General features: G+C 44.9%; 1 protein-coding gene across 2 annotated transcripts; it reads left to right on the top strand.

Annotated features, from left to right (window-relative positions):
• Nucleotides 1-99: 99 nt before the first annotated feature.
• On the top strand, nucleotides 100-13,277 carry LOC149330171 (uncharacterized). Of its 2 annotated transcripts, none has more exons than XM_089559759.1 (7): nucleotides 100-192; nucleotides 4,175-4,414; nucleotides 7,577-7,708; nucleotides 9,314-9,382; nucleotides 11,195-11,293; nucleotides 12,161-12,281; nucleotides 13,129-13,277. In XM_089559759.1, the coding sequence occupies exons 1-6, from the start codon at nucleotides 129-131 to the stop codon at nucleotides 12,238-12,240; spliced, it is 684 nt and encodes a 227-aa protein (XP_089415885.1). In that variant the 5' UTR covers nucleotides 100-128; the 3' UTR covers nucleotides 12,241-12,281; nucleotides 13,129-13,277. The 2 variants fall into 2 exon arrangements, with proteins under 2 accessions (XP_089415885.1, XP_089415886.1); XM_089559760.1 differs by having other exon boundaries at nucleotides 7,577-7,702.
• The last annotated feature ends 14,616 nt before the right edge of the window (nucleotides 13,278-27,893 follow it).

Here is a 27,893-nt window from a genome sequence, read left to right on the forward strand (position 1 = left end):
TATAGGCCTGTCACCAGCTTAAAAAGCTTGATGCATTTTATGTAAAAATAACTCGTGTTGTCTAGGAATAAATGAGAAGGCCAGTTGGGTGTCCAGGTCTGTCCGTGGAAGGTCCGAGCCGGGGAAAGATGAGGGCACTCGCTCTTTCCAATACCTTCCTGATCCTCTCGGTGGTCACAAGATATAGCTGTGGTAAGTGTCCGGGACGTATATCTCATAGGCTGCACTATTTAGCTACCGCCCTAACAAATGAAGAAACCAGAGACAAAAATAATGGAGCCTTTGTTGAAAACAGGCGGCAAGAAGCTATTCCTGGTAATCTGATTCTTTGGCACAAACCACTTGTCAGTGTCGCAAGCGCATATTTAAATGAGCCTAACAGCGAAAGAGCTGTAACTAAGGTAAAAAAAACTGGTTGATCGCATATCAAGAAAGCTTCATAATTACAGGTGCGAAAGTGTCAAGCTGCGAGTTGCTTCAACAACTCTTTCGTTTTCTTTGAAAAAAAAAATGATTAAGCGATTACTTGACATGCGAGGAAAATCAAGGTTAGTGAAATTCAGCAGGCTTCCCGTTAACAGCCCGTATACGTATAATGTGAGGAGCTCATATTCTAGAATAGCTGAGGCGCAAACTGCGCCTCACTATGGCAGTATGGCGATGGAGTCTGCTTAGAAATTTTGGGGGGGGGGCGCTTGCACAGAGAATTAAAATTCGGTGTTTATTTGGAGAAGTAAAACAGTCTTGGTTAGAGCACGAGTTTTAATGCGAATGAAAAAGACACACCGAGAACAACTACTAACTAGCGAGCGGTCATACTGCTTCGGCATGTCGTCCTAAAAGAGAAAGGGTGTTTCTTATTCCCTACCGTGAAATTCTGGCTCAAATATAACCGTTCCACAGCGCACCCGACCTTATCTAATTTCCTGTAACGCGAATTCGTCCCTTCTGTGCAACAGCTTCAATACGCCTAACTAAGAGAGATATTAGGTAGTTTCAGCATAGCAGCGACGCACTAGGAGCAGGCAAACCGTAATCAGGTATACTTCTACGCAAATACATGTTCACTGTTTGCTAAAACGCGGTATTGCTGAGAAAAAGTGTTAAATTCAAGAACGCAGTGGGTTTTCACTGAAGCATTGATTTCAACTAAAGGTAATCTGAATGCTTGGTTGACAAAGAGGTAACTTACGATAAGTGTATTGCTGCAGGATCCTTCAGGCACTATCCTTGACGTGGCGGGACATATTGTTTTCTCTTTTGTTGTATACCGTAGCGGCATTCAAGTCAGCTTACGTTAGATGATATGAAAGCTTGTTTTCTTTAGCTAAAAACCACTATATCCGCAACCGGCGTGATTCCTTTGGTTCGCAGATACAATCGGTGGACATACTTTTAAATCAATACCCGCATCTTGGCAGATAATAATAGCTTTGCTAGGAAGCTTCCTTTCATAGTTGAGCTGTTCCGAGATGTTTTTCTACGCGTCATGCTAGGGAAAAGGCAAATGAGGAAGGTCCTGTTTACACCTGAGCCACCGTGTTGCCATCATGATCTGTACAAACGCGACTAAATGATATTATCGAAGTTTTGATTGTGTTTGCACTTTACTTATTGCTCACCACCTTGTTTTCAGCACTCCAGATTCCTCTGCAACAGCAACAAATCAGTTACTATTGAGCTGCTGGAGTAAGCAGAGGGAGCTTTTCGAGAAGTAAATTTCACTTTCGACGGCGTCCTTATAACGGAATGTGTTTGTAACGTTGGCTTCAACATACAGCTGGCCTAATATGAAAGCAATCTAGAATAAATCCGCAATTCCATGTTCAGCAACGAGATACGTGTCCTACACCGCCGAAACAGACTTTCCTTTGTACGTTTATGAATACCTGCGATCGAGTCAGCAGGCTGGAAGTATGCCAGTGCAATTGTTTCTAGCCTTAGGCCATTATTAAGTTAATTTTGTTGTTCTGTTTTGTCGTCGCCATTTACGTCGTCATCATCATCACCATCAGCCTGACTACGCCCTCTGCGGGACAGTCTTTGTTCATATACTTGCCGTTAACACTGTTTTTGTGCCACCTGTGGCCTTTTTTATCCTAGCAGGCTTCGCAATGTCAGGTTTATTCCCACCTGCGTTCTGCTGCGTGACAAAATTTACTCAGTGAATCACAGATAGACAAAGCTGGACTGAGTCCCCCCTAGTCACAATATTCCGTTTGAGTTCACATTGACTGTCGTGCTCAGCAAATACCCTCAACGAAGTTTCTTTATTTGTTTACAGTCAGCGAGTTTACAACAGGAGTTGTTTTTGCATAAAACAATAGAAAGCAGCGATGCAGACAAAAGAGATTGACCTTCCGGCTATGCACACAACTTGCCATTGAGAATGAGCAGGCATAATACATAAAAATGCTAAAACATAATTGACCTGAGTCAAAAGTAACGATTTAAATAGCTCATCGGATTAATCAAATTACTTGTTGAATTAAAACAAACATAATCGCTTGGGGTAACAACTGAAGAATTGAAAGCCAAGAGACCAATAAATTTGAAATAAGAAAAATTAATTTCCGATAAACTGCCATATTTGATAACTTTCTTTAAAAACTTGAATATCAGAGCACCCTACGATACCCGCTCGCAAGGTGCCCTGCTCATCTATGCTTAGAACCAGAAATGAGTTAAAATTCGTCTGTGTTATGAATTTGTTTTCTTTCTTCTGGTGGTAGCAGGATTCTGAAATAAGATGTATCCTTTTAGATCAAGCTTACAAAAACCAGTAGAAAAACAATAAAGGTTCAAGTGCGTTAAGGTGCATTTTTTGGTTCACTCTCATAATTTTTTTCCAGCGTTCGGCCACTGTTGAAGTTCTTGTATTTGAGTTAGAAATAAACCTCGCGGACCAATTTTGCAACCGCTCATATCTCGATATATTTTCTTGAGTGTAAGGCTCCCAAATATCACCTGCATACGACAGCACTAGAAGTAAAATCATTTTGTAAACTATTATTTTTATCATCGGGATGGCGTGTTCAAGATTTAGTCGTAATGAATAAAGCCTACGCATGGCCGTACTGTAGTTGTTTTCGGCATGAACTGACCAGGTAATGTTTTTTCTGAAATGAATTTCTAGATATTTAAACCCCGTAACTTCAGATTATTCCGCTGGGTTGATAATGCATAAGAAAATTTATAGATCTTTTTTGCGTGGCATACGCATGAAAAGTGCTTTTAATGAATTAATTTCCACTTCCTTCTCGTCGCACCCTAGATACATTTTGTCAAGTGATCGTTAAGTTCCTGTTGAACATTAGGGGAGTTTAATTTTAGTGTACATGATTGTTTCATGTGCTTAATGCCTTACAGCGGCTTAAGGGCGAAATTCTGAGCCCTTATCTGTAATATATTAGACACGCTGCCAACAAATTAGAAAATTAATTTTTTCTAGAAGTATAATTAGTCCTGTTTGTGCAATCCTATGCGCATGTGCTCAGTAACCAAATAACATGATGAAAATCGCAGTTCTTTCACAATAAAAAAAGGCCGCCACCGTCTGGAAGGCGTTGAAGTAACGAGCGTTAGCTATGCCACCATTTCATCTCCTGATGTCATCCTCACATAGTTCCACCTCTATCCACTATATCGGACCGTGTCGACATCATTGATATGCGTCAGGGCGTTGTTTCTACAATGCTATTGTAGATAGCGCTACAAGTCTCAATGCGAGATGTGCGTTTTTCTAGTTGCTGCCAAAGATGGCGCTGTGATCTCAGGGTGGTAGCAGACGCCACGGAATCTCGAAACGTGATGAGTAGTTGCTGCCACAGATGGCGCTGTGATCTCAGGGTGGTAGAAGACCCCACGACATCCCAAAACGTGATGAGTAAGAGCTAACGCTCGTAAAAGTTCCTATATGGGAGTTTAAACTAGTACAGTTTCTTTCCTTCTGGAGGATCGCATGCTCCTTGGGCAGATTTAGCTCCAACTTCCCAGGTCTTCTTCCATATAATTGGTACTGCAGTGATTTTCGCGAAAATGCGCATGCCCTCGCACAGTACATTTTGGATTTAGTGAGTTCATGCAAAACACTCAAATAATATGGCTAGAATGCCTAGAATTTTGTTGCCTTAAGTAAAGAAAGAACGGATATATATGGTATGCACCTTTTCAGGTAGCGCACTCAAAGGCGGCTTGCTCGGCGGTGGCGACGGCGGAGGCGGTTTGCTAGGCAGTGGCGGCGGCGCCGTGAGCAGCTTTCTCGGAGGTGGCGGTGGCGGTGGCGGTCTGCTCGGCGGCGTCGGTGGTGGTCTGCTCAGCGGCGGCGGTGGCGGTCTGCTAGGCAGTAGCGGTACCGGTGGCGGCGGAGGCGGCGGTTTGCTCGGCAGCCTAGGAGGCAGCTTGACGAGTGGCGGTTTGTATCGGTGCATAGTGGGCAATGAGACTTCTCATATACTGAGAAGAAGAGCTGTAACAACTTGCGTTTCAGCGCAAAACAAGCTGAAAAGGTGTTTCTCGCTGCCGCAAGTGCAGCGGAGAAAAGTCTGCTAAATCATAGAGCACACGAAGATAGGGCAGGATAAAACTATTGTTTTCTTTAATTTCTTATTGGCGCCTTTTTGTAGAAAAGCGTCCAAAATACGTGTGAGCCATCCAACTGCAAAAGTAACGGCTTACTAAGGTGCCTTGTGTACCAGAGGACTGCCTTACGTACTGGTATCTACGCTACTAGTGCCAGAATTTCAGCTTTAGATAAGAACTTAAGTTTCATAGAATCAAAATGGTACCAACACAGTGCTGCTTATTTCAACAGATGATCTGTTTCGTATGGCGTTTTATTGGAAAGCAAATTACTGAAGCATTAGAGACATAGAGGATTAGGAAACCAAAGCAAAATGTGCTAAACATTGCAAACACGGCTAAAGCCATGACTCAAGCAGTGGTTTCCTTTTTATAGGTCCGGTAACTATGTATTCATTAGCGATTGATTGACGCCGTGATGCTTGCTAATATTGCAAGAAGTACTCCGGGGTTTATTACCTTAAAACTCCGTTACTCTGGAGCGGCCTACTTAATCTGTTTTATTTAATGAACCTAAAACACAGGAGCAGTCGTGACAGCAAATATTACTAAGCGCTGAAAATTCGGTTCTACTCAGAGCTGATTTATTCAACTCGACACGGAAAGCAAAAGACTCACTTTACTTTTCACTTGCTTTAAATGGTCCCTTATGCACTAAGAAGCGTTCTACTAAAAAGTAGAACATTCAGTATGGATGCCGAGGTCTTGTTGCAGATGTTGTAGAGCGCTTTTGTTCATTGGCGGTAAGGTATTGCGTGCGGCAACAAAGTAAGTTTACCCGCGGGCGTGGAACGTTCTGTAATGTCGTCCTTTATTTTCCCTACCTGGTTTTTGCTCAATAACCTAAAGAAGGCCTTGGTCTCGACAGCCCTGGTGTAAAAAATAGCATCTGAGGGTTCTCGTACGGCTGTTGCCATCATCGTTCGGTCACGTTGCTATTGGCACTTGGGCCACTACAGAGCGTCCCACGTCCGCCAGTGGCGTCAAGGGTAGCTCTGGAGAACACTAGAAACGTTAGGCTACACGCAACGTTGCACTGTAACGTAGAAGGTTTGACAGCCGACTCTATAGCTGAGTTCGTAGGGCACCGTACGGTATGCGTGGAGGTTGTCGGGTTAGGAATCCACCGGTCGTATGTGGCTGTTTCTTAATATACCTTCTCATCAATTATATTTCACGAAAGTATTATTACATTAATAATTTACCCTTGATGAACACCGAAGAAAGAGCATTCCCCTATGTTTTCAAACTCTCAGGTATGTGTTGCCATCTTTCCTTAATAGTAACGCTTTCACTAATCAATCCATTCTTTCCGTTTCATATAACGCTGTCAGAAATATGTTCTTACAAAATAATGAATCATATCCAACTGTAAAATAAACAAAGTGTCCATGTGCTGTGATTAAACTATCATTTGCGTGTGTGTAACAGTACCGAGACTATTCTGGTGATCTGCTATGAAGATATTGTACATATTTGTTATTTCATGCATTCTCTTGTTATTGTTTTACTGCTGTCTGTCATCGCCGTGCCAAGCCGCTACGGGAGATGGGAGCTTTGTCAAGCCGCGTGCGCGGCTTTTTTTCCTTTCTCCTCAGCCATTGTACATGACTGAAATAAATGCACTGAACTGAACTGAACTGAACTGGATTTCTAGATTTCAAAAAATGCAGGTTTCTTTTATATGTATGTCGTGACGGTCCTCTATCTTTCTCTACCCTTGTTCGCTAAATCGGACTGGTTGATGGGCGATTTAAAAGGCTTCAAAATCTTTCATCGCTTTTTGTTTTTAATGCGAGATCATTATATGGCTGAGTCGCGTCGCCAAAAAGTGTCCGCAAATTTCTCCGCTAGATTACATTGTTCTCTTAGATAAATGTGTGAAAGTGTGATTGTGACAGGTATTGTGTGATAAATGTTGCCGTCGCAAAAATTTGCTTGATCAGGTGTACTTAATTAATTAGCTAAACGCGAGAAAACGCGAAAAAATACAATTAGACGTCAAAATAGCCACGAGCGTCGATATAGTACATGGACGTCAGAACAGCCGTGGATGTCGATATAGTACGTGGACATTTGGCTTTCGCATTGCTCCAGTGCAGGTTGGCGCAGTTATCTCAAAGTTTTTGTCTTTTACAGGGAAAGTTAAAGGAGCGGTGACAGTCACAGAGAGGAGGAGCAGATGATGCAGTGTTCTGCTTTCTGTAGGAGCTGAAACTCTCTCTCTGAATCAGTGGAGCGGCATTTTATGAACATTTCCTAAAATTTCGCTGTCTCGCGTTTATTCGAGTTTTTCCAAGCTAAAGAACAACAAGAACAAACCGATTCGTTTGCCGCCGCAACTAGTGGCCAGACGTGTTACCTGTTTTTAATTTTCGAGAAAACTGGCGAAGCGGAGGAGTTTTCTAAGGATTTGGGAATCACCGCATCCCACTCGAAAAATTCGTACTTCTTAACGGCGTTTACTTCGCAACTGATTGTAATCTAATTGCTGTTACCACTGATCAATCTTCTTGCTCAATATTCGACTTTCTTTAAGCTTTTGGCAGCATACATCGCGAATTCCAGTAACGTAAACCAATGTAATAAAGATGTGACGTACAAACTGCCGGCCTGGGCTTTGCAGAGCTCAGCGCGTTCATAGCTTTGAACTGTCCAGAATGATGAATCTATTCTTGAGGCCGCATTTAAATACGGGTGTATAAGATCCGCATGCACCAACCGTCTCTGGATGACCACTTAGTACGTGGGACTTCATGCTCCAAAGCCACATATGGGGTATAAAAGAAGGAGAGCGGACTGCTCCAGCTAATTTAGATCACATCTGATTTTTTAACGCGTGCTGGCAATGCTCAGCACACAGGCGTGTTTTGCGTTTCGCTCCGCCAAAACGTAGCCAACGCGTCCTAGATTCGAATCCCGCATCCTTAGGCTTAGCAACATAGCCATGATCACGAAACTGCCACGGTAGGTGATTATGTGTCTGGCTCTGCAGGTGGTGGAATCAGTGGACGTGGTGGTGGAGGACTTGGGGGTGGAGGAATCAGCATCACTGCACGAGGCCGAGGCGGTGGCGGCGGAAGAGGAGGAGGTAGCGATGAATCGGAGGAAGAAGGCCGAGGTGGTGGTTTGTATCCCGAACAAACTTTACTACTTTCTTACTTTACAACAGTCCTTATCTCATAGCAATCCGTGTACTAAATTGTCATGCCCATCTTTGAAATATATGATTGACAACTATAACAAATCAGCAGAAGAATCGCTTTTACGAATACTTCTCAGCAGTTTGATCGAGAGGGCATCAAGTAAAAGAAGAAAGGTATTTATACTTCTGACGAGCGTCATACAGTATGCAGAGATGAATAGCAACCTCTGCCTCTCGATTCTTGACCGATCCCCCAGTGTGGATATGTGCCCTCTTTTCGAAGGCTAACAACAACAACTCCTGGTTATAGGGATGCTTGCACGGTGTTAGCCACCCTATGTACATTTCAGGAGTGTGTCCGAGAGTGAAGGCTGCTCTCTATAGATAAATTTCTAGGTGCTAAGAAGCTCCAAAGTGAAGTAGACATGTAGCGCACTAGAGAAACTGCAATATTCTTCTCAGCTCAACCAACAGGAGTTTTTTTACAGCGCATGCTCTTAAGCGCCCGTTCGTGCCTTGTGTGGCGTCACTCGGCATCGGCCTCGGCGTAACCGCCAAAGCGAACGCGCGCAGCAGAATAAGAAAGCGCGGTGACAGCGAATAGAACGCAAGAAGGAAAACGGAGGAGGTGGGTACGGCGGCAGCTTGAAGATGTCATTGGCAGGGGCGACACGCTAAGAGATGGCGCCAGGGTAGCTCGTGACCCCGTCCGTTCTCTCGAGACGAGGCTCAGTGGCGGCGGATCGCTGTGCGCGGTGCCGAAACCGAAACCCAGAGTTGCCTCGGTTCGGCCGTGCTCTGCACTCCGTGTTCCGACGTGATGCACTTCAGTTCAAGTACCGTAGGAGCTGCACTCAAAAACTGCATTACCGAGAAAAGTGATCGATTTTTGATCATAAACGAAGTGCACATGATTTAGAAACGGCCAGTGCTTGAAATGACGTAAATTTATGGGGAAACTACATCTGCGAATTTGAAAGATATAAGCACTCTTTTTTAAGGGGCTCATGGCAATTCGGGCTGGCACTGACGAAGTTTTGCACACTATATTATTCGCATAATATTACGTCACAGTGCATGGTGAATGCGAAATTTTTTCTTTGAAGTCCAGTTTAACTCTAGCTCCATGGTGTTCGCGGCTTCGGTCGCCGCTCACATGTTTCTTATTGTGTGTGCGCCTGTGTGGACTGCAAAATTTTTCTTTCATCCGATTACAGGACAACGCGTGGAGAAATTTTTTAATATCGATTCTTTAATCCCATGTGCTGCATTAATTTGACTTCAAGTTCCTCTTTTGTTACGTTATTCCTTGCGCTTTGCAAAAAACTCGAGCCAAGTTCGCTTTGCATCATAGCCACACAGGCTGTTTCGGTGGCAATCTTCGGTCATACTGAAGGCAGATTTGTATTGTCAGCCTTCGTACTAATGGGAGCGTACTACCGTGGGCTCCATCACTGCTTCCTTTCCTCTGTAAAGAAATACACTTATTTTCGAGGCTATTTTGACGCAAGCGAAAAGACAAAGGGTTCTTGTTTGCATTTCAAAGCGGACTAGTTGAACAAAGATTCTTTTTGTTCCATTATTCAGGAAGGAGGACCGGTAGACGCCGTAGAATCGGAGGGCGAAGAACTCGATTGGACAGGGAGGAACGCAGACGTAAGTTCTACGTTACTGTTTACTCATTCGATGCAAAACAGGCCAGTCCTATGAAATGACCTTACTTGCATTGGCTTTAGGTTGTCATGGCCGCGTGAGAAGTTCCATGAAAGCTTTCGGAAAATCTTGCTTCGTGCTTTTCAAACTTTCAAAAACCAGAAACACAATAGCCAGTAATATTAGTCGTAACTCTCGTAATCATAACAACTCTGCAGTTTTGGGCAGTATTAAAGTGGCGCTTTTTGTAGCGAGAGCTACATTACCCTCAGTCTCGCCGCTTGGCCGTGGGCTTTCGGCGCCACTTGTGCGCATGCGCGAGGAGCCGAGTGACGTCACAGCCGCGCAGCTGGTGCGCCGCCTCGCTCGCCTCCGACCAAGAGGAACCGCCGAGTGACGTCACAACTGCCGGCGCCGCGCGCCGACGGCGCTCGCCTGCGACCGAGAGAGAGACTGCGCATGCGCGACACGCAGCTGGCGCGCCGTGCTCTACTGCGCATGCGCGGCAAGGGGAGGAGGAAGGTCACGGTGTATAAATGAGGGGAATGTGGCGAGAAACGTCTAGCGAAGAGACGCCGCCAAGCTGCTGAACGACAGCGACGGCGGGTCGCTAGACAAAACTGCTTTCGCTACGCACATACTAGCATAGCTCAGCTAAGCCACTGCAATTTTTTTGGACGGAAACACCTCTGGATCCGTGCACGCTGGCATCGGTCTTGCGCAGGCTTTTGAGGTCATTTCAAGTGAACTAGCTTCCGGAAAAACTTCCCTTTGCAAGGAAACTGAGATTAATCATTCGCTCGATTTTTTTATATGCGATGTGTTTGTGCGAGTCATACCTTAACGCGTAGGATTAGTTCAACGATGCTGCCTTTGTCAGATGACGAAATACAACCGATTTAGTGGTAAGGGGTCAGCGACAGAAAACAAATTAAGGGGACACTTAATTAAATTATGCGCGGGGAATGTGGTGGCTTTCAAATCAGCCAATTCTGTCACAGTCCACAACGCCGGTTTTTCTCGTGATGAGGCCGACGCAGGTGCATAGAGAAGGCGGAGGGAAGAGAAGGGTGGCAGGTTGTACGGCACCTGACATGGTGACGTCATAATGGTCTCAACCACTCAGAGAAATTTATGAGAGAGCACAATGCTGGCTCGCCCAATTAGCCCGTTTTAGGACAGACCACAACGCCGTGATCTTTCCGGGTGGACAGTGGAGGAGGGGGAGAGAGTGGCGGCGGGGCTAGAGGTGGACGATGTGAGAGGAGACCCCTGAGGGCACATGATGACGTCATAACTATGTGTAAAAATAAGAGCGTTTTACGACAGACCTCAACGCTGGCTCGATCAGTCAGAGAATTTTATGACAGGCCACAGCGCCGTCGTTTTTCCGTGATGGGATTTCTAATATCACCACATTAAAATCTGAAATTAATATTAAACTGCTGGCTGACGTTTCCAAGGAACGTGGAGCGTTTGGTGTGCACTAATGGGTAGAAATTTAGCACGCAAAATTGACGTCGGCGGCCGCTTAGAGCACTGAAGAAATTTGGGTTGAAGAGCTGGTTACACACAACGGAGCCAACAGCCATTGCAAGCAGGGCCTCCAGCAAAAGCGAAGCTTTAGGCTTCCGAAGTTCAACTAGTGCAACGTCACTAGAGCAGGTGATATCAAGGAGCCCTTTAAACAAACATATCAGGCGCATGTAGGTCGCTCTACGGCCGCTTTGGTTGAGCAGGTTAGGTGGCTTAACCAGAGCAGGCCACAGAAATTGGTCGATAAACATGTTTTCTTGTTCTTTCTGGACACGATAGGGCAGGCAAGAGAGAGGGCCCAGCTTGCTTTGAGTGGGATCAGCGCAGCCATGAACACTCTCGGGGCCGTAGGAAACGTGGCGGGAGCGCTTGGAGGCGGTGAGTAGCCGTCGCTGGAATTGTAGCCGGAACCTCGCATTTTATTCGCTGCAGTGATGGGCGAAGGGAGATAAGTAGTGCACTGAGACCATGCACGGACAATAACACAGGTGGTCTAAGCATAGCAAGTTCTGAATGGGCCTGTTTGCAACAAAGCAGATATTTTTTTATCAGCTTAAAATCGGCACAGAAGAATAAGGTAGCTATAAGATACTGATGGAGCCGATGATGATGATAACATTGCGCATAATGATCAAGACATTCGACAACCCTCACCTAAATATACATCTTAGACTGTGTTCATGAACGCGAGGACAATAAGACTTAATATCAGTTTTTTTTTCATAAGGCAAAACGAACGTCCCCGCAGTGGTGGCCTTGTGGTCTGAGCATCCACCTCTCATGCGTGAGGTGTGGGGTTCGATCCCTAACAACGCCGGGTAAGCATCGGTGATACAATGGGCACAAGACTTCCTCTGGCCTGGTGCTCTGCTTCTCTGGAGTGAAATGCTTTAGAAATGGATTTTTGACCTCGCATTGTGTAGACCAATTTCCCTTCTGCCATGAACCACTTTGACCAGAGATGCCCTTGGGCCAGAAAGATGTATTGTGATCCTTGAAGTGAACGATAAGTAAAAGCCAAGAAGTGAGGAGACGAAGCACCGTGTTGATATGCCGTTCTGTATATTAATACAGGCCCCCTAAATAGAGATGTTCGGTGCTTGTCGTGAATAAGTACACAAATAATTGATCTTTATCGTTTCAAGACCCGAGCTTCGAGGAAATGCCTGCGTATCGATGCGATATGAACACGTTACATTCTTGGTTTACGTATTGTAACATTGAGCTGGTGCACATATTGCGTAGGTAGAAGAATAGGGGGAGGCCTGACTGTGCGTCGAGGAGGAGGATGTGCGACCTGCCGCACGCGACCCAGTTGCGGTTAGCAGAACGCGAACGGTGTAAGAAGAGCTGAACTCCATGCCAGGTACGAAACCATGTGTTTCTACACTTATTTATTTATTCGTTATTTTTTACATGTCATCAAACTCTGTGCCATTGAAGAGAGGAGTGCGTTGAAAAATGCTGTGATTGCCAACTAAAGCGGCAAGGTTATGTCCTTAAAATTTTTCTGTCCCTTCAGCGCGCGTAAACGAGGAGTTTGATAAGAGATTTCGCTTTGGATTTAGAAGTACCTTGCACTTGAGTCTGATTTTATGCAGATGTGAAAACCTGCGCGTAATATTTGCCTCGAGGTATTCAATCAGCCCAGCGCAGAATATGAACCTTTTTCAAATGGGCTCTAGAATGGAATTAGCGGAAGTCAAAACAATGGCTTCAAGAAGGAAACGCTTGAGGGATTGGTGAACACAAAATTTGTCACTTCCTATCCTCTTTGCTAATGTTACTAGAGATCGAACTGAGCTTCGAACTATGCTCCATATTTTGTCTTAACTTCATGCACATATTTTCTACCGCTAGTACGATGAATGCCAGCTTAAGTTCTGGAGTTGCAAGATTCATACGGCCACCTTTCTCTGCAGCTCCGCTACCTGATTACCAGATCTTACACGACTGTACTAGCACAATGCATTTCCTACCTGATCGCTGTCTACGATTCTCCAGCATTTGTTCTCCAGCATGTCCCTCCTAACGCAGAGGTAGTGACACCTCGTTCCAGCAGAAGGCCAGTTGGCTCCCTGCTGCGACATGATTGCAGTAAAAATGACCCAATTACTCGGAGAAAATAGCAGGAATGTGACTAAATTACATTTATACAGATGCGCGTCAAATTCCCCTCAAAATTTGTTCTCTGTGCTCATTCTCTCCCGCAGCGTTCAATGTGCAGTACTGAAAACAGCCAATTGCGATTGGCCCGATGCTGTGGATGCCTTCCGGAGCCTGCAAAATATTTACGTAACCACCAATATTGCGCGTTCCAGTGGGGATCTATAATGTTTGAAAATAAAGTTGATGAAACTATTATCCAGTGTTTGTTTATCTCAACTTGGCTAGTCACATCGCAAAATAACACCGGCTGAAACGGAGATAAGCTTTACTGAGTCACTCGCCCATTGCAATTGCAAAGCTTTACTTTTTCAGTTGTGGCACGACATTGAAGCATATCCATTTGATGGATATGTAAAACTCCAGATTATAAGCGCCTAAACACATGAATCATGCTAGTTGCCAATTGCAGGTTTACAAGAAGCAAAGAGTGAAATATTCAGTTTCGTTCGTAGGCAACGCTTACACATGATTCGTGTTACTCCTCTCTCTCCGTCTTGGTTAAAGTGAAATATATATATAAGTAGAGTGAGCACCTTTCTTGAAGAATTAGTTTGTGTTGGAGGAGGTGATTCACATGACTACGATATAAAACGAAGCAAATGTACGCATATTATCGATTTTTTTGTTGACTTCAGACACTACAATCTCTGCTTGGCAGACTTTAGGTCTATTCATGCGTATCGTTTCCAATTTACATATTTGAAGCGTACATATACAGAAGTGGTGGAAGATGAGCAGGAGCTTTCTGTACTGTTATACAGCTGAATATAGGGGAAGAACCTGCCGAAACGCCAAAGTGATGCTTTCTTGTACTTGCGACTTACGATGTTTTTCAAGCAAAAGAGTTTACTTGATACCATGGAGCGCATACTAAGCACGTGAATTTGTATATCCCTTTTCGTCTAACATGTGCAAATGCAGACACATTAAAGACTGTAGTCGCAGTGACGAATTTTGTTTTACAAAGTGAATCAATTCTGTCAACAAAGCGATGTCTCTGCTTAGGCAACGAAGTGTCCAGTCATCATGCAAAATCAAAGACAGGGCAAATTTCTCGCCCATACCCTTTGTTAAAGGCGAGATAAGACGAAGCGAAAGACCGATGCTCCATTTATAGCCAGTGGGGGCACCAAAACACAAAAGAACCGCAAGAGAGAGAGAGAGAAAAGGACGGAAAGGCAGGGAGGTTAACCAGGCGATGCCCAGTTGGCTACCCTACACTTGGGGAGGGGAACAAAGGGGAAAAAAGGAAAAAGAGCGGCAAAGAAATGAGTCTGTCAAGTGTCCATCGACCACTATGTCACAGGGACAGAGGGCGCGCACAGAAAACTTAGATTATAGGCGGGAATGCAACCCCGAGTCCCTTAGGAAATTCAGGAGCGCTTTCACCGCTTTCCGTTGTCTGGAAGGTTGAGTCCAAGGCCCCAGAACGTTAGACTCTGTTAAAGGACGCGAGTCCAAGCGGAGCAGAGAAACACTTAGGACACCGCGCTCTCGCTCAAAACGAGGGCAGTCACAGAGGAGGTGGCTGATCGTTTCGTCACAACCGCACTGGTCACACGCAGGAGAGTCAGCCATTGTGATCAGATGGGAATAGGCGTTTGTGAACGCCACTCCCAGCCACAGGCGGCACAACAGCGTAGTATCACCGCGGGGGAGGCCGAATGGTATGTGATGTTGGAGCAAGAGGTTGAAGTGATGCGAGCGGGGTGACCAACCTCCAGGGGCAGACCACGACGTTACAGTCAGGTTTCGGGCGAGCAGTTGAAGGTGCCTTGCTGCGTCAGCTCTTGTCAGTGGTATGCGGACAGTGTTGGTTGTATCGTGAGCCGATCGAGCAGCATCATCAGCTAAGGCGTTACCAACAATGCCGCTATGGCCTGGTACCCACTGGAAGATGATTTCATGATCTTGTTCGATTGCCTGGTGGTGCAGATATCGTATCTCCGCTGTAAGTTGCTCATGGTCGCTATGTCTCAAGGCAGATTGAAGACATTGTAGGGCAGCTTTTGAATCACAGAAAACAGCCCATTTTTGAGGCGATTGTTGTGAGATATACTGTACTGCCGCAAGAAGCGCAGCCAACTCTGCTCCAGTAGAGGTAGTCCGATGCGAAATTAGTTGGTGAATTTGAGTCTGTCGCGCAGGAACGACCACAGCGCAAGCAGAACTAGTAGAGGTTACTGATCCATCCGTATAGACGTGAGTGCGGTCCGAATATTCGAAGTGGAGCATAGACAGTGTCAGTTGCTTAATGGCTGGCGTCGATAAATTTGACTTCTTCGCTATCCCCGGAATAGCAAGGCGCACACATGGGAGCCGCATACACCACAGAGGAGAGGGAGGTAGTGCTGCCGGGGTGAACTGTTGTGGGATCGACGACTGTTGCGTCGTTATCACCTTTGCAAATGCAGAATGTGGTCTCTGCAGTGGCAGAGGCGCAAGGTGATGCTGTGGAATCCTTGAGATATGACGTATGTGCATTCGCAAGCAGTCTAGGACAATATAAGTAGAGATCGGGTGGTCTTTGGCGAGTGCAATGCTACCCATTGTTGATGCGCTCCGAGGTAGACCTAGGCATGTGCGAAGGGCCTGACCCTGCACTGACTGGAGGGCACGCATGTTAGTTTTGCACGTGTTTGAGAGTACAGGTGTACTGTACCGCAAGCATCCGACAAATAGAGCTCTGTACAACTCCAGCATTGACTGGACCGACGAGCCCCAAGATTTTCCACCTAGAAATCGCAGTAAATGAGCGATAGATGTTAGCTTTTTTTTCAGTAGAGTGCAATGCGGACTCCATGATAAATTGCGGTCGATCAGGATCCCTAGGAAACGATGAGTTTTGCTGTAAGAAATGACTTGACCGTCGATGCGTACCGGATATGGAGTCATACATTTACGTGTAAATGCCACTAGCGCGCACTTTTCTGGTGAAACGCTGAGACCTTGCTTCTGGAGATAGGAAGAAGTGATCGATGCTGCCCGCTGAAGTCTTGCACGCACCTGGGGACGCGTCACAGAGGAGGCCCAAATGCAGATGTCATCGGCGTACATACACATCTGGACGGTGTTGGGGAGATTCTCAGGGAGGGCGATGAGAGTCAGATTAAACAATGTAGGGCTAAGGACACCGCCCTGGGGCACGCCACGGTAGGTGTAATGCTCAGGCGTCGGGCCATCTTCACATTGGATAAAAAATGATCTTTTGGACAGATAGCTCTCTATCCACGCAAACATCCGACCACCGATGCCCACAGTTTCCAGCGCATCAAGGATGGCCTCATGGGTCACGTTGTCGTAGGCACCTTTTACATCCAGAAAGAGTGCCGCTGACAAACGTTTCAAGCGCTTCTGTTGTTGAACCGTGGATACGAGATCAACGACGTTGTCAATAGAAGAGCGACCCCGCCTGAAGCCGGCCATAGCGTCGGGGTATATATTGTAGTGTTCGAGGTACCACTCAAGGCGCGACAAAATCATTTTCACTTCGAAACCGGGGGCCTTCTTTCAAAAGGGGTCATCATGATGCCACTCTACAGGGTGTTTCACTTAAGATTTCACACCATTTTTAATAACTGACGCATTGAGCTAGAAGAGCACTTTTTTCTTCATAGCATTTTCAGCGGTGTTGCACATAAAAATACAGATAATAGATGCTAACTAGCAGAATGGTTAGCTAGTATTGAATAGTCAACTTTTTAACCATTACCGTTGGCCTCCTTAATTACTAAGAGGCGTGTAGCCCACCCTAAGTAATATTCGTATCAATTTTTAGAATTTAAAGACGCGGTTACCCTCGTCATTGTGGCCCAACAACTTTTGGCTACATTGCGACAAAATGCATGCGTGAAGGCGCCGCAAGGTCAAGTTACCTAGACTGCCCACCTGCATTCGAGATTGCTCTCTGGGCACCACCTGCCAAAGTCATGCTCGTGATTTTGTTGCGAAAGCAACACTACGATAGGTGTGAGCGATTTCGTGGCCCCCGGAGAGCCCCAACTGCGCATGCGCGAGAAGCGAGTGACGTCAGAGCAGCGCGGAGCCGCCGCCGACTCCTCCGCTGCGCGGGTGACTCAGAGGTGCCGCCATCGCCGCGCTTGCCGCGCCGTTGCTTCCGCAATTCTACTCAATATGGTCATTGGTCAAACCACAGCCAATTTTTTTTCGCACACAACGCCGACGCCGATACAGCGAGGCCTTCAAAGCTATCGCTTCAAAACTGCGTTGCTTCTTTATAAATAAATTTGAACTAAGTGCATGCGCTTCCTTACGACTATATGCAAATGAGTAGGCGTGTCATTAGAACGAAATAAAATCTTTAATGAACCTCGCAACTGGGCTCAACGGTTTCGCATTCAATGCCCGTAAGCAGTCCTAAGTGTCCTCCGCAATTTTTTTTCTGGTTTTATCCTTTTGATATAAGGAATGCAACATATTTATTTGGATGATAATAATTAAGAAAGCCGAAGAAAAGGCAACGATATGCCGCAGATGGTATCCGAATGCATGACCTCGTCATGTCGCGTACGGGGCTCTGTAAACTGAGCTATGTCGGTGGCTGTCCGAATGGCATCCTTCCAGCGGATTTGTGTTGAATCTAGCCTAACCCTCAGGGTGTTCACCAGCCTAACCCTCAGGGTGTTCACCAGCGTCACCCCCGATCATAACGGCGGACGTTTCCCGTCCTCTGACACTGCAAGTGCCGCGTGTGAGAGAGAGAGAGAGAGAGAAACAACTTTATTGCCATAGATTGGAGGGATTTAGGGCAGGTGGGCTTGGTGTGGCCCCCAGGTGGGGGCGACTTCCTGGGCCCACGAAATGAGTGCCAGTTGGATGCTCTTGTCTGGCCTTTTGAGGAGTTGGTTCCATCCTTCTTCGGAGGGAGCTGGCAGTAAGGTTCGAGGGGGCGGATTTCCCGCGCAACCCCAGAGGATGTGTGCCTGGGTGGCGATTTCTCCCTGGTAACAATTTTGGCAGACGGGGCCATATTCCCCGTCTGTGATAAGTGAAAGTCTAGAATGGCTAAGGATGGAGTGCGTCTGCAACCTGCGGAGCAAGCTGGCTTGCGCTCGATTCAAGTCGGGGTGTGGAGGCGGGAACTGGCGTCTCATCTCTCTGTAGAGGTTGGTAATTTCGGCAAAGGTCTGGGGAGCCTCGGCAAGAGCGTCTGGATCCGTGGGGCCGGCCGCCCGGTTGGTTAGTCCTCGGGCTAGTCGGTCGACCCCTTTGTTTCCAGAGTTTCCCGCGTGGGCGGGTACCCAGACAGACATGACCGAACGCACAGGCCGGCAGCTGTGCGAAAACCCTCTCATGCAACCAGAGGCCAGGACTTCTTTAGCCGCGACTTTCTTCTAAGCTAATGAGGGACCAGTTGCGATGTACACCCATCGTCAAAAGTAAACGGAAGGCGATCTTGTCAGAAATTCATTTCTTTCAAGCCGAAGCGTGATAGTAGAGACTTATTAGTTTCCTGTGCAAGTCGCACAGTCAGTATTTGGCTGCATAATCTCTTCAGTGAGGCACAAAATGAGGACAATGAAATTGAAAATTTTCGCTACCTTTGACTTCCATTAACTTTTGACAACTCCTGCATATAAGAGGGAAGATAAGAGTCACTGAAAGTGAGGACAGGATGAGAATTTGTTTGTACTTTTATTTTTTTTTAATTTCCGGTTTTCGTCTGTGGTAAATTAGTCGCTTAACGAGGACCGAAGTTCTGGCAGTAGATACCCAGCAATTCTGGACAAAAAGCATTGTTAAGCGGGAAACCGTTCACGAACACAATTTTTTCACGTAATTTAAGATTTCACTAAAACAATCAACGTATCCGCAGATCCCCCGATGGCGGTCTTGCATTTTTTTTTTCTATTCACTTTTTCGCTATCGTCAAAAGCGTTCCCCACTGGTTTTATACGGCAGTATAAAATGTTCGATGTGATCGATGGAAACGTTTTAGAAGAACGATTTTTCTACATGCCAGATTAATGGATTATTGCCTTGAATATTTCCACAACAGTGTCTGACAATATTCCAATTTTCGATTTTTTTTCCCTAGGAATCTGTACATGGATGCCTTAAGTATGATTAGAGGGTTCTTCCAGAGATGCGGTGGCACTTGTGGTATTACAGAACGTTATAAGCCCTCTGCGCTGTACGAGGGTGGGGCTGGTGAATGCGCTCCAGCTTATGTTATATGCAACGCTGGTAGGCTCGCAAGTAGAAGCCACCGTCGTAGCGTAGTTGGTAGAAAACCGTACGTGACGTACCGTGTCCGTGAGTTCGAATCACACTACTGTACTGCATGATTATAATATTACCACTGTACGTTATAATTATTATATTTATTTTTCTAATTTCTCACACATAAGCAAGAAAACATACCATGAAGAATGTTCCCGTATCCTTCCAGCAGTTTAAATGACGTGTGACTTGCTTCTGTACTTTACTTTTTGTTATAGGCAAATAAATGATAAAAGCAGTGTAAATAGTTGTAGAATCGAGAATAACTTTATGTTTCTGACTGCATCCGGAAAGGTTAATGAAGAAAGCGTTTGTGAAGAAAGAAATCAGTTTGTTTATTAAATATTCCAGAACATTCCTGCACAAGCAAAACAATATGCGGCTCGTCTTTGTCGATCAGCTATTATGAAGGTGCGCCGGAGAAAAACTACGGACTGATGTAGATTTAATGCATGCCTTCTGGAGGCAGACCTTCGTACGATCACTGGTGAAAAAAAAAACACGCACAGTACAGAAATGGAATATACAACCTTAGTACTCCAGGCTGGAGAACAAGAGTAGCTTTAAAAAATACGCTGCTTCAAAAACACTGACGACTCGGCTTTCCGCTCCGAAAGGAGATGGGAAGACAATGCCTGGACATTTTCAGGCATTGTTTACTCCTTCTTTGCGTCGTGTATGAAAATGGCAGCCAACTACTTGAGGACCTGCGCTACCACTGCTTCGCTACGGCGCATTGTGAAGAACACGTCTGACATGTGCATGACAAGTTTGATGAACATCGTATCAAAATATCCTTTCCTGCTGTAGAATAAATCTGAGGAGCCGTAAGCAAATACTGGTGAGTCTTTCGAAGGTCAGAGCCGCTGAAAGATGAAAAGACTCGCTCTTTTCAATACCTTCCTGATACTGTCAGTCCTCGCAGGGTATAACTATGGTAAGTATCCGCATAGTATTTCATGTCTATCACATATGTCACAACTACTCGTATCAAAACAAGATAGCCTAGGTACATATAATACTTACATTAATGAGAAGTGAGGACGAACGAACATTTATGGTGCTTTAGAGCACTGATAGAAACGTGTTACGAGTGCCGATAGACCGTGTATACAGTGATCAAAAATGTAGAAGAGCTCTATGTCCTGAAGGCACTTGCGAATCACACACACACAAAGGAAAGCTCTAGCGCGGTTTGTGTGGTTTGTGGGAAAAAGGTTGTAGGGCAATAAATTCGCAGGCCAAGAAAATAGTTGTTTCTTAACTGCAGGAGGTTGCTCATTTCTTATACGTATGTACCGAGACGAAAAACATTTTCTGATTCAATGGACTATTAACCGGAAAAAGGTGTCCAGCTGGAACGCTTTTCTACTGGAATATAGCTGCACCTCATGTCAAGATGGAGATTAATCCCGGTTTATTAATCCAGCGGTGAGCGGTTTTCAGCGGAGTGCTTTCAGCAGAATTACACATTTTTGTATAGGTGGAAATCACTTAATCGCAATTGGATAAATCTTCTACGTGGAACTCGATAGTTAAAAGATATGAACAACAGGTTCTGCAGATGGAATAGTAGCGGTTTCAACTTCGTGCTTCACATTTCCGATCACATTGCAGTGATCTTGCGCTGCGGCTATTCTCTTGCTACTCCAAGTGAAAAGAAAAAAAAAACAGCGGTTTTTTTTTGTGGTTTTCGCCAGCACCCTCAGTTTATGTAGGTAGGACAGGAAGGCTAGACTCTCATTCGATCGGTACATTTGTCTCCACTTCAAAGCAGCTGATTCTTCGGCTTGTGGTTGACATTTTGTATCGTTTCTCTCGAATACCTGCAAGAAACCAGGCTGTCCGCGCTGCACAGCGGTTATCCGTACGTCTAAGGAAGCCAGGGAGCCTTGACTGGTAGTGCTCTATTTGAGCCCAGGAATAGTTCCCTACAGAAGTTTGTTCATCTATTTACTTTCACATAGTGCAGACTCGCATGAGGCTATGCCAAGACACATGACATTAAAATGTTTTAAAGAGAGGCCTTTTTCGAAAAAAGTTATTGGAGACATTTTATTTCTTCAAGCATTATTCTACGCAAAGCCCGGCATAACTTTTCTTTTTGTTTTTGAGGAAATGTAGCGACTCCCGGTCTGGTAAAGTGAAATGACATGTATGGTTAGCTTTTCGTCAAGAACGGCTGCAGCCGGAGCCGGCATGAGCCCCAGGCTTGGTGCCACACTATGTCATCGATATGGCAATGCCTCTGAAAGGCACAACCTACCAGCTAGCTAGCTAGCAGCAACTTTATTTGGGCGTTTTCTCATAAGCATCCGGCGTTGCTGTCCTGATATTTTTTTTTCGCGGTGGCCGGTACCTCTAATAGAAGAACGAAATGGTTCTATTTTTTATCTGAGTCTTTCTTATGCCAAAATGACCAGAAAATAATTACGAGAGGATCACACATCCGATACGACAACCCTCAGAAAGCAGTTGGACTTATCCTCGATGATTAATTTGATGCTTTCGCTCTTGCGAAAAATTTTACTATAAGGCAAGGCTTCGCACACACGACAGAGTTTTCCTGGAAAGTGAAGGTGTGTCTAAGGTAGTGCTAGGTGGGTGCACAGCAGCTAGCTAGGAGGTGGCTGGAGGGTAGTGCTTCTGCAGGGTGTAGATGCAGGGTGGATGCTCCTTGCTTGGGCTGGACGCTTCACATCAAGAGATATCACTTTTCGGGGACGGTATAGCAGTTACGCTTTCACAGTGATGATATTACGGCTTTATGTGTCTTCACATTTACCTTCTTACGTACCATCTTGCTTCCAGCACTAGCGTTTCCTGGCCAGGAGCAAATATCGCAAATAGGTGAGTATGGTTCAGCACCAGTCGCGCAATTTGGAGGGAGTTTTTTGGGACACAATATGTCCTTCGAGCATCACCTTTTATCAGCATGCATTAGGTTCAGTAAAGTGAAATGAAGCATGCATCCAGTGTTCTGTGAACGTAATTCTATAAATTATCAATTTCAGGTCTGGAAGCCCAGTGTATGTGCGACATCACTGAACGATTTACTAGTTCTTGAGTACATGTGATTTTGTGAGCAGATTTTCAAAATTGACAGTTAGACTTATTCAGCCTTCCGGTACTTTTAAACTAATTTCGTTCTGCTGCTTCGTGAAAACATTTAAACAGTGCTTGAATCATAGACATAGGCAGATGCGGTCACTGTAAGTCACATTATTTTATTTGGCTTCATCATCCTTCGCGGATAATGCAAGAGCCCACAATGAAGATTGTATTAGAAGGGTTGTCAACTTATTAGAAAATTAATTATTTTTTAGGTAGAAATTCAGGCCTGCTCATACAAGTGCTGAGCACTGCTTACGTAACACGTACTGTGCTAAAATCTGCAGACGTCTGTCCCAAATATTTATCTTGATTTGAGAAGAATTAGGTTTTTATTTAGCTTATCTCAGGTTTATTGGGCAAAATAAGCTGCAGCGGCCAGTGGATTGTTCCGGATGAATCGTTCACTGCTGACTTTCACGGGAATACAAAGTATTTACCGCATTTTGTTGACCTCCTGTCATAAAGTTGAATGGGAATGGAACGAACACCTTTTTGCATTTTGCCTGTTCTCTACCTAATAAACGCGTCTTTTTGAAGCGCATGATTGTTTTGCATGTGATCCATTTTCATATTACCCCGCCACAGTGCCATCTTTCCGTTCCTTTCAAGGCCACCTTTTAGGTGTAAAGCGGTATAGCGCCTTCAAACACCTATTTTGTTTAAGAGACGAAATCACTTGGGCCGCCGTGGTGGCTCAGTGGTTACGGCGCTCGGCTGCTGACCCGAAAGACGCGGGTTCGATCCCGGCTGCGGCCGTCGAATTTCGAGGGAGGCGAAATTCTAGAGGCCCGAGTATTCTGTGATGACAGTGCACGTTAAAGAACCCCAGGTGGTCGAATATTCAGGAGCCCTTCACTACGGCGTCCCTCGTAGCCTTAGTCGCTTTTGGACGTTAAACCCCATTAAACACAAACCAAACCGAAACCACATGTATTGGTTTTAAAAGTGTCTCTGAATTAAGGCGCTTGTCTGACTTCCAGAGCAATTTGCAATAGATTGGATATTGAACACGTGCTTTTGTTTCGCGACGGGCTGCCTGCGACAAGAATTTGTTTCTCAGCTACGATAGCTCCTGCAATAAGCTCCGGTCCGGAATAGTGAATCCTTTCACAATACGCAAGGATTGTGGAGGTTGAAAGTGTTACAACTTTTTGTTTAAAAAGTGTGGTTAAATGGATGCGAAAGTACGCTTCACTTGAAAGTGAAATTGAAGAGCGAGCATGGCTGGGATCACAGTAGAAAAATTTCTTGACTTACGGAGCTTACTGCCCCTTTCTACTTGCGCCGATCAGACTAACGGTAAGCTTTTGGAATATTTTTTAGCATTTCTTAAAATTCACAAACGCAGAAAAAGTGCGAAAAATATGCACTGATTCCAGGCTCTACCCTCACAGGTTTGGGTGGCGGTGGAGGCGGCGGCGGACCAGATGCGGGCATCGGCGGTGCAATTAGCAATGTGCTCGGTGGCGGTTAGTATCAGTGTGGATTCTGCCAAGTGACAGGGCATGCTCGGTAAAGGAACAAGAACAACTTACTCTTCAGCAGAGACCAAAATAACAATGTGCTGCTGCCACCCGCAGCTCTACTCACTGGGTTGCAACTTGGAAAACGCCTTATGCCGGTACTTTGACCTTCAACATAAGGCAAGGTCAAAGAGGCACTTGGTTGATTCCCCTACTTTATAGCTAGGTGTTTAAGCATAGTATATGCCACGTGATCAACCATAAGTTTGGACCGTAAGTTTGGTCCATTGGTTAATTATGTAGTCACGCTGACTAATTACTGGGCCAAATTAATCACCGTTAATTAGCTATTGGCAGTGAAAACCTAATTCCGCGCTATAGCATCGAGTGATATACCACTGGAAAGCTTAAGTTTAGAGCAAATGCGCTGTCTAGTTAGCGACCCCAATTGATTAGAATTAATGAGTTAATTTCAACTAAAACCACACTTTGCGTTACGGCATCGATTCATATACCGCTGGAAAGTTTAGGCAGAGTGCTAATGCGCTGCGATAGCGACCAGATTTAATTACCGTTCATTAGGTAATTACAGGTTTGCGCTATAATACCCAGTCAGCGACCCAAATTAGAGTTAGTTAGATAAGTCAAATTAAAACAAAAACCAATAATAACAATAGAGCTAACGCTCGACTAACTAGGTTGAACAGAGTTTAACCACTGACAATTTTTTGCCGCGAACCTAATTTGTGGCGTCAATAAGACGAATACGCGAAACTACGGATAATAGTGCTTTTACTGACGTGCAAATATAGCCACTTATTACCGTAATCTTCAGAGAAACTTGACTGCATATACGTCAAGCGTTTCACACAGGTGCATAATTTGGTTTGTAGCTGGAATCCAATGCTTCAAGAAATAACTTTAATATTGCAGGAAAGGTCGACATAAAGTCTCTATCGCTTGTTTTTTAAGTATCACGTAAATAAGATAGGCATCGCCAGAAAGGAACTGCAAGTAGTTAACCAGATCATATTATGCTAAGCGAAAAAAAAAAATTGGCTGACACACGTTGGTAACCAGGCAGTGCCGTCTTTAAATTTTCGGTTTCTCAATAGTTTATTATTTATTTGGAACACTGCCAACCCCAAAGGGGTCATTACAGGAGTGGGTTAAAAAAAAGAAAAAAAAACAAAACAAATACACATGGCGAAACAGGGTCAACAATGCATATAAGAAAGAACTGCCTTCTCAGCGAGCGCAATAAATTTTTCCAACGTTGACTGCGTTGCAATACATGGTTGCAAATCGTTCCAATTGCGTACGGACATCAGAAAATAACAATACCAGAACGAGTTATTATTGCAAGAAAATTCCTGTATCATATTTCAGTGTATGTGTCTGGTTTGGCGCGTGTGTCTTATATCTAGAAAGTATGAAAAATTTGGCTAGAATGAGTTGTGAAGAAGTAAGTAAAGAAATTTCAAATGCCGCACCTTTGCACTACTTGTCAGAGTATGAAGATAAGCGCGCTGTAAAAGCTCTGTGTGCAGCTCTGTGTGCGCTGTAAAGAGAGTGTGCAAATTTAACTCTACTCCATCGATCACGCAAGTGTACCGATTTGATTCGAGGGAGAGTAGAGGAGGTGCTTTGACGTCATATTTGGAACTGCCAGAGCAGGAAGATTGGTGCGGTGGTGCGCTGCAAAATCACAGAAAAAGTGTCCTTCACCTCTTTTTTCTTCGGAAGGTTGTCTTATTTATCAGTTTTAAGGATTCATCTTTCGTTTTGACTAAGAACATCGACTGTAAATTTTGCCTCAGCAGGAATCTAGGATATTTAGTTAAATGGAAACGCTAGTGCCAATACAAATGGCAGAAAGCGATGGCACGTGCTGCACTATATGGGAATGATTTCGTCATCACCGTCATGTAATATACTCATAGACCCAAATGGCAGTACATGAGATGTATAATAAAGAATAGGAGACGGCACACGAAGGTCACCCAATGGCGAAAAGTTTTTAGTTTGCAAGTATAAGAAATGTATCACAAATAACAACCAGTAAAAGGATGGTAAAGTAATTTTGTGCTCATTGTCATGTAACTTATTTACTGAAACTGATCGGAATAAAGAGTCGAATGAATATCTTGTTAAAAATATGCCATGATCGGATTGCAGGTTCACGCCTCGGCGGAGCTTTAGGTCTCGGTGGCGGCAGTGATAGTTCCAGCGGAGGCCCGCTCAGCAGCTTGCTCCTCCGTGGTATGTATTAATGCATAGTGCATGAAGTGACAAAGAATATTGGCAAAACAATTAGCAGAATGATTTGCATGCTAAGAGCGCAATACCGAGCAGTAGAACTATTTACTGTGGGCACGTAAGGTCCTTATGTACTGCGAATGCGAAAGCTTCCTTTGGCCCAAAGACCATTATAATAAAGGGTTTAGCTATAAATTCCTGTGACATAAAAATATTTGGCAGAACAGCCTTTGACCTAAAGATCTTCCACATAAAGGCCTTTACCGGGAAGGCATTTATCATGATGGCCTACACCCTAAACACCATAAGACCCTCAAACGGAGTGGAAAGGTACTACGGCCCAGATTTCAGAGGTGACTCATGCAAGCACATCGACGTTCGGTGCACAGGCCGGCGTCATCGCGTGAGCGACGCGCGGAGAGCGCGTGAGCACTACGCTCGAAGCCGAGATTGGTCGGCCGGATCACGCCACTTTGTCAGGTGTTCTTGGCCTCGTCAGCGCCGCCAAGCGCTAGAGCAGGTTTCTTCTTGCACTGTAAATGTACAGAAGGCTACGATGTGCGACCTCGATCTCGTGTTGACCGCGCTGAACTCCACAGTAGTCCTGCGCGCGCGGCGCGTTGAGCAACAGTGACTGCGGTCGCAGCTTCGCCGCATCAACGGAAATGGTCGCCGTTCAATTTTTTTCGTCAGAAGCCGAACAAATGTCGATATCGTGCCAGTACCATACTACTCTATAGCTCGCATGCACCGCTCCGGATCAATACGTAAAATTGCTCATGAGAGGGCTTTTACTTTCCTGCATATGTAACCCTTTACTGAGGAGAATTAAGCGTCCATGAAGTCGTAGTCGAAATATTTGGCTTCTTGATAGAAATTGTTGCGCTGAAATATGAATACAGTTTGCTAGAAATGGTGCAATACTGAAACAGGTGATCTGCTTCGTTTATATTTAAATTGAAGTTAGGCAGGTATGCGAGAAAGAAACAGAGAGGCAGTAGACAAACTGCAAGAGACGCAAAACTTACTGATAATTGCGTACAATGCAGCAGGAGCGGAGCAAAGTTTTTTTAAAGTTTCGGTACCGTATAATAATTCTCGAGCGATACCTGCTGGAATTGCAGGCACTACCCGTGTTTCTAGCTATTTGAAAACCAATGCAATAATCTCCAACTTTAATCTGTATAAATACAGCACCCATCAGTATAAAATCGAATTCAGGAGATGACAACCCTGCTCATACCACTAGGCGGTGTCTAGTTATAATCACGACTGATTATAATCAACCTGAAAATGGTTACTAAAGTCCTCATCACGCTATCTCCGAACTTTCAACCATGTCCTTGACTGGGTGCCACTAAACTCAAAACGCAAAACGTTAGTTACGTAAGAAGCTGACCTGCTGCAGCCCATGTTGAACAGTTTCATCCAATGCCCTGAGTACATCGTGCAGGACGTAAATACATCTGCCAACTATGGCAATTTAATAAGAGAGAACACAAAATCCGTAAACGCCTGAGCAACGCTGAGTAGGAAAGCGCACTCAGAAGATGTTAAATGACAATTACATTACAATAAAAACGATACTGATATTGATTGCCAAATGTCAAAGAACTTCCGTATATTTCGCGCTTTTTTTTTCATTGTTCAAGTACGGCGCTCCAGCGCCTTGAGCCCGCATAGTTAGCAATATTCAGACGGACCAAAATTTTGGAAGCTGAAACTGCACT

The sequence above is a fragment of the Amblyomma mixtum genome, chromosome 9 (genome assembly GCF_055824585.1).
Source record: "Amblyomma mixtum isolate Tamu chromosome 9, ASM5582458v1, whole genome shotgun sequence".
Taxonomy (NCBI): Eukaryota; Metazoa; Arthropoda; class Arachnida; order Ixodida; family Ixodidae; genus Amblyomma; species Amblyomma mixtum.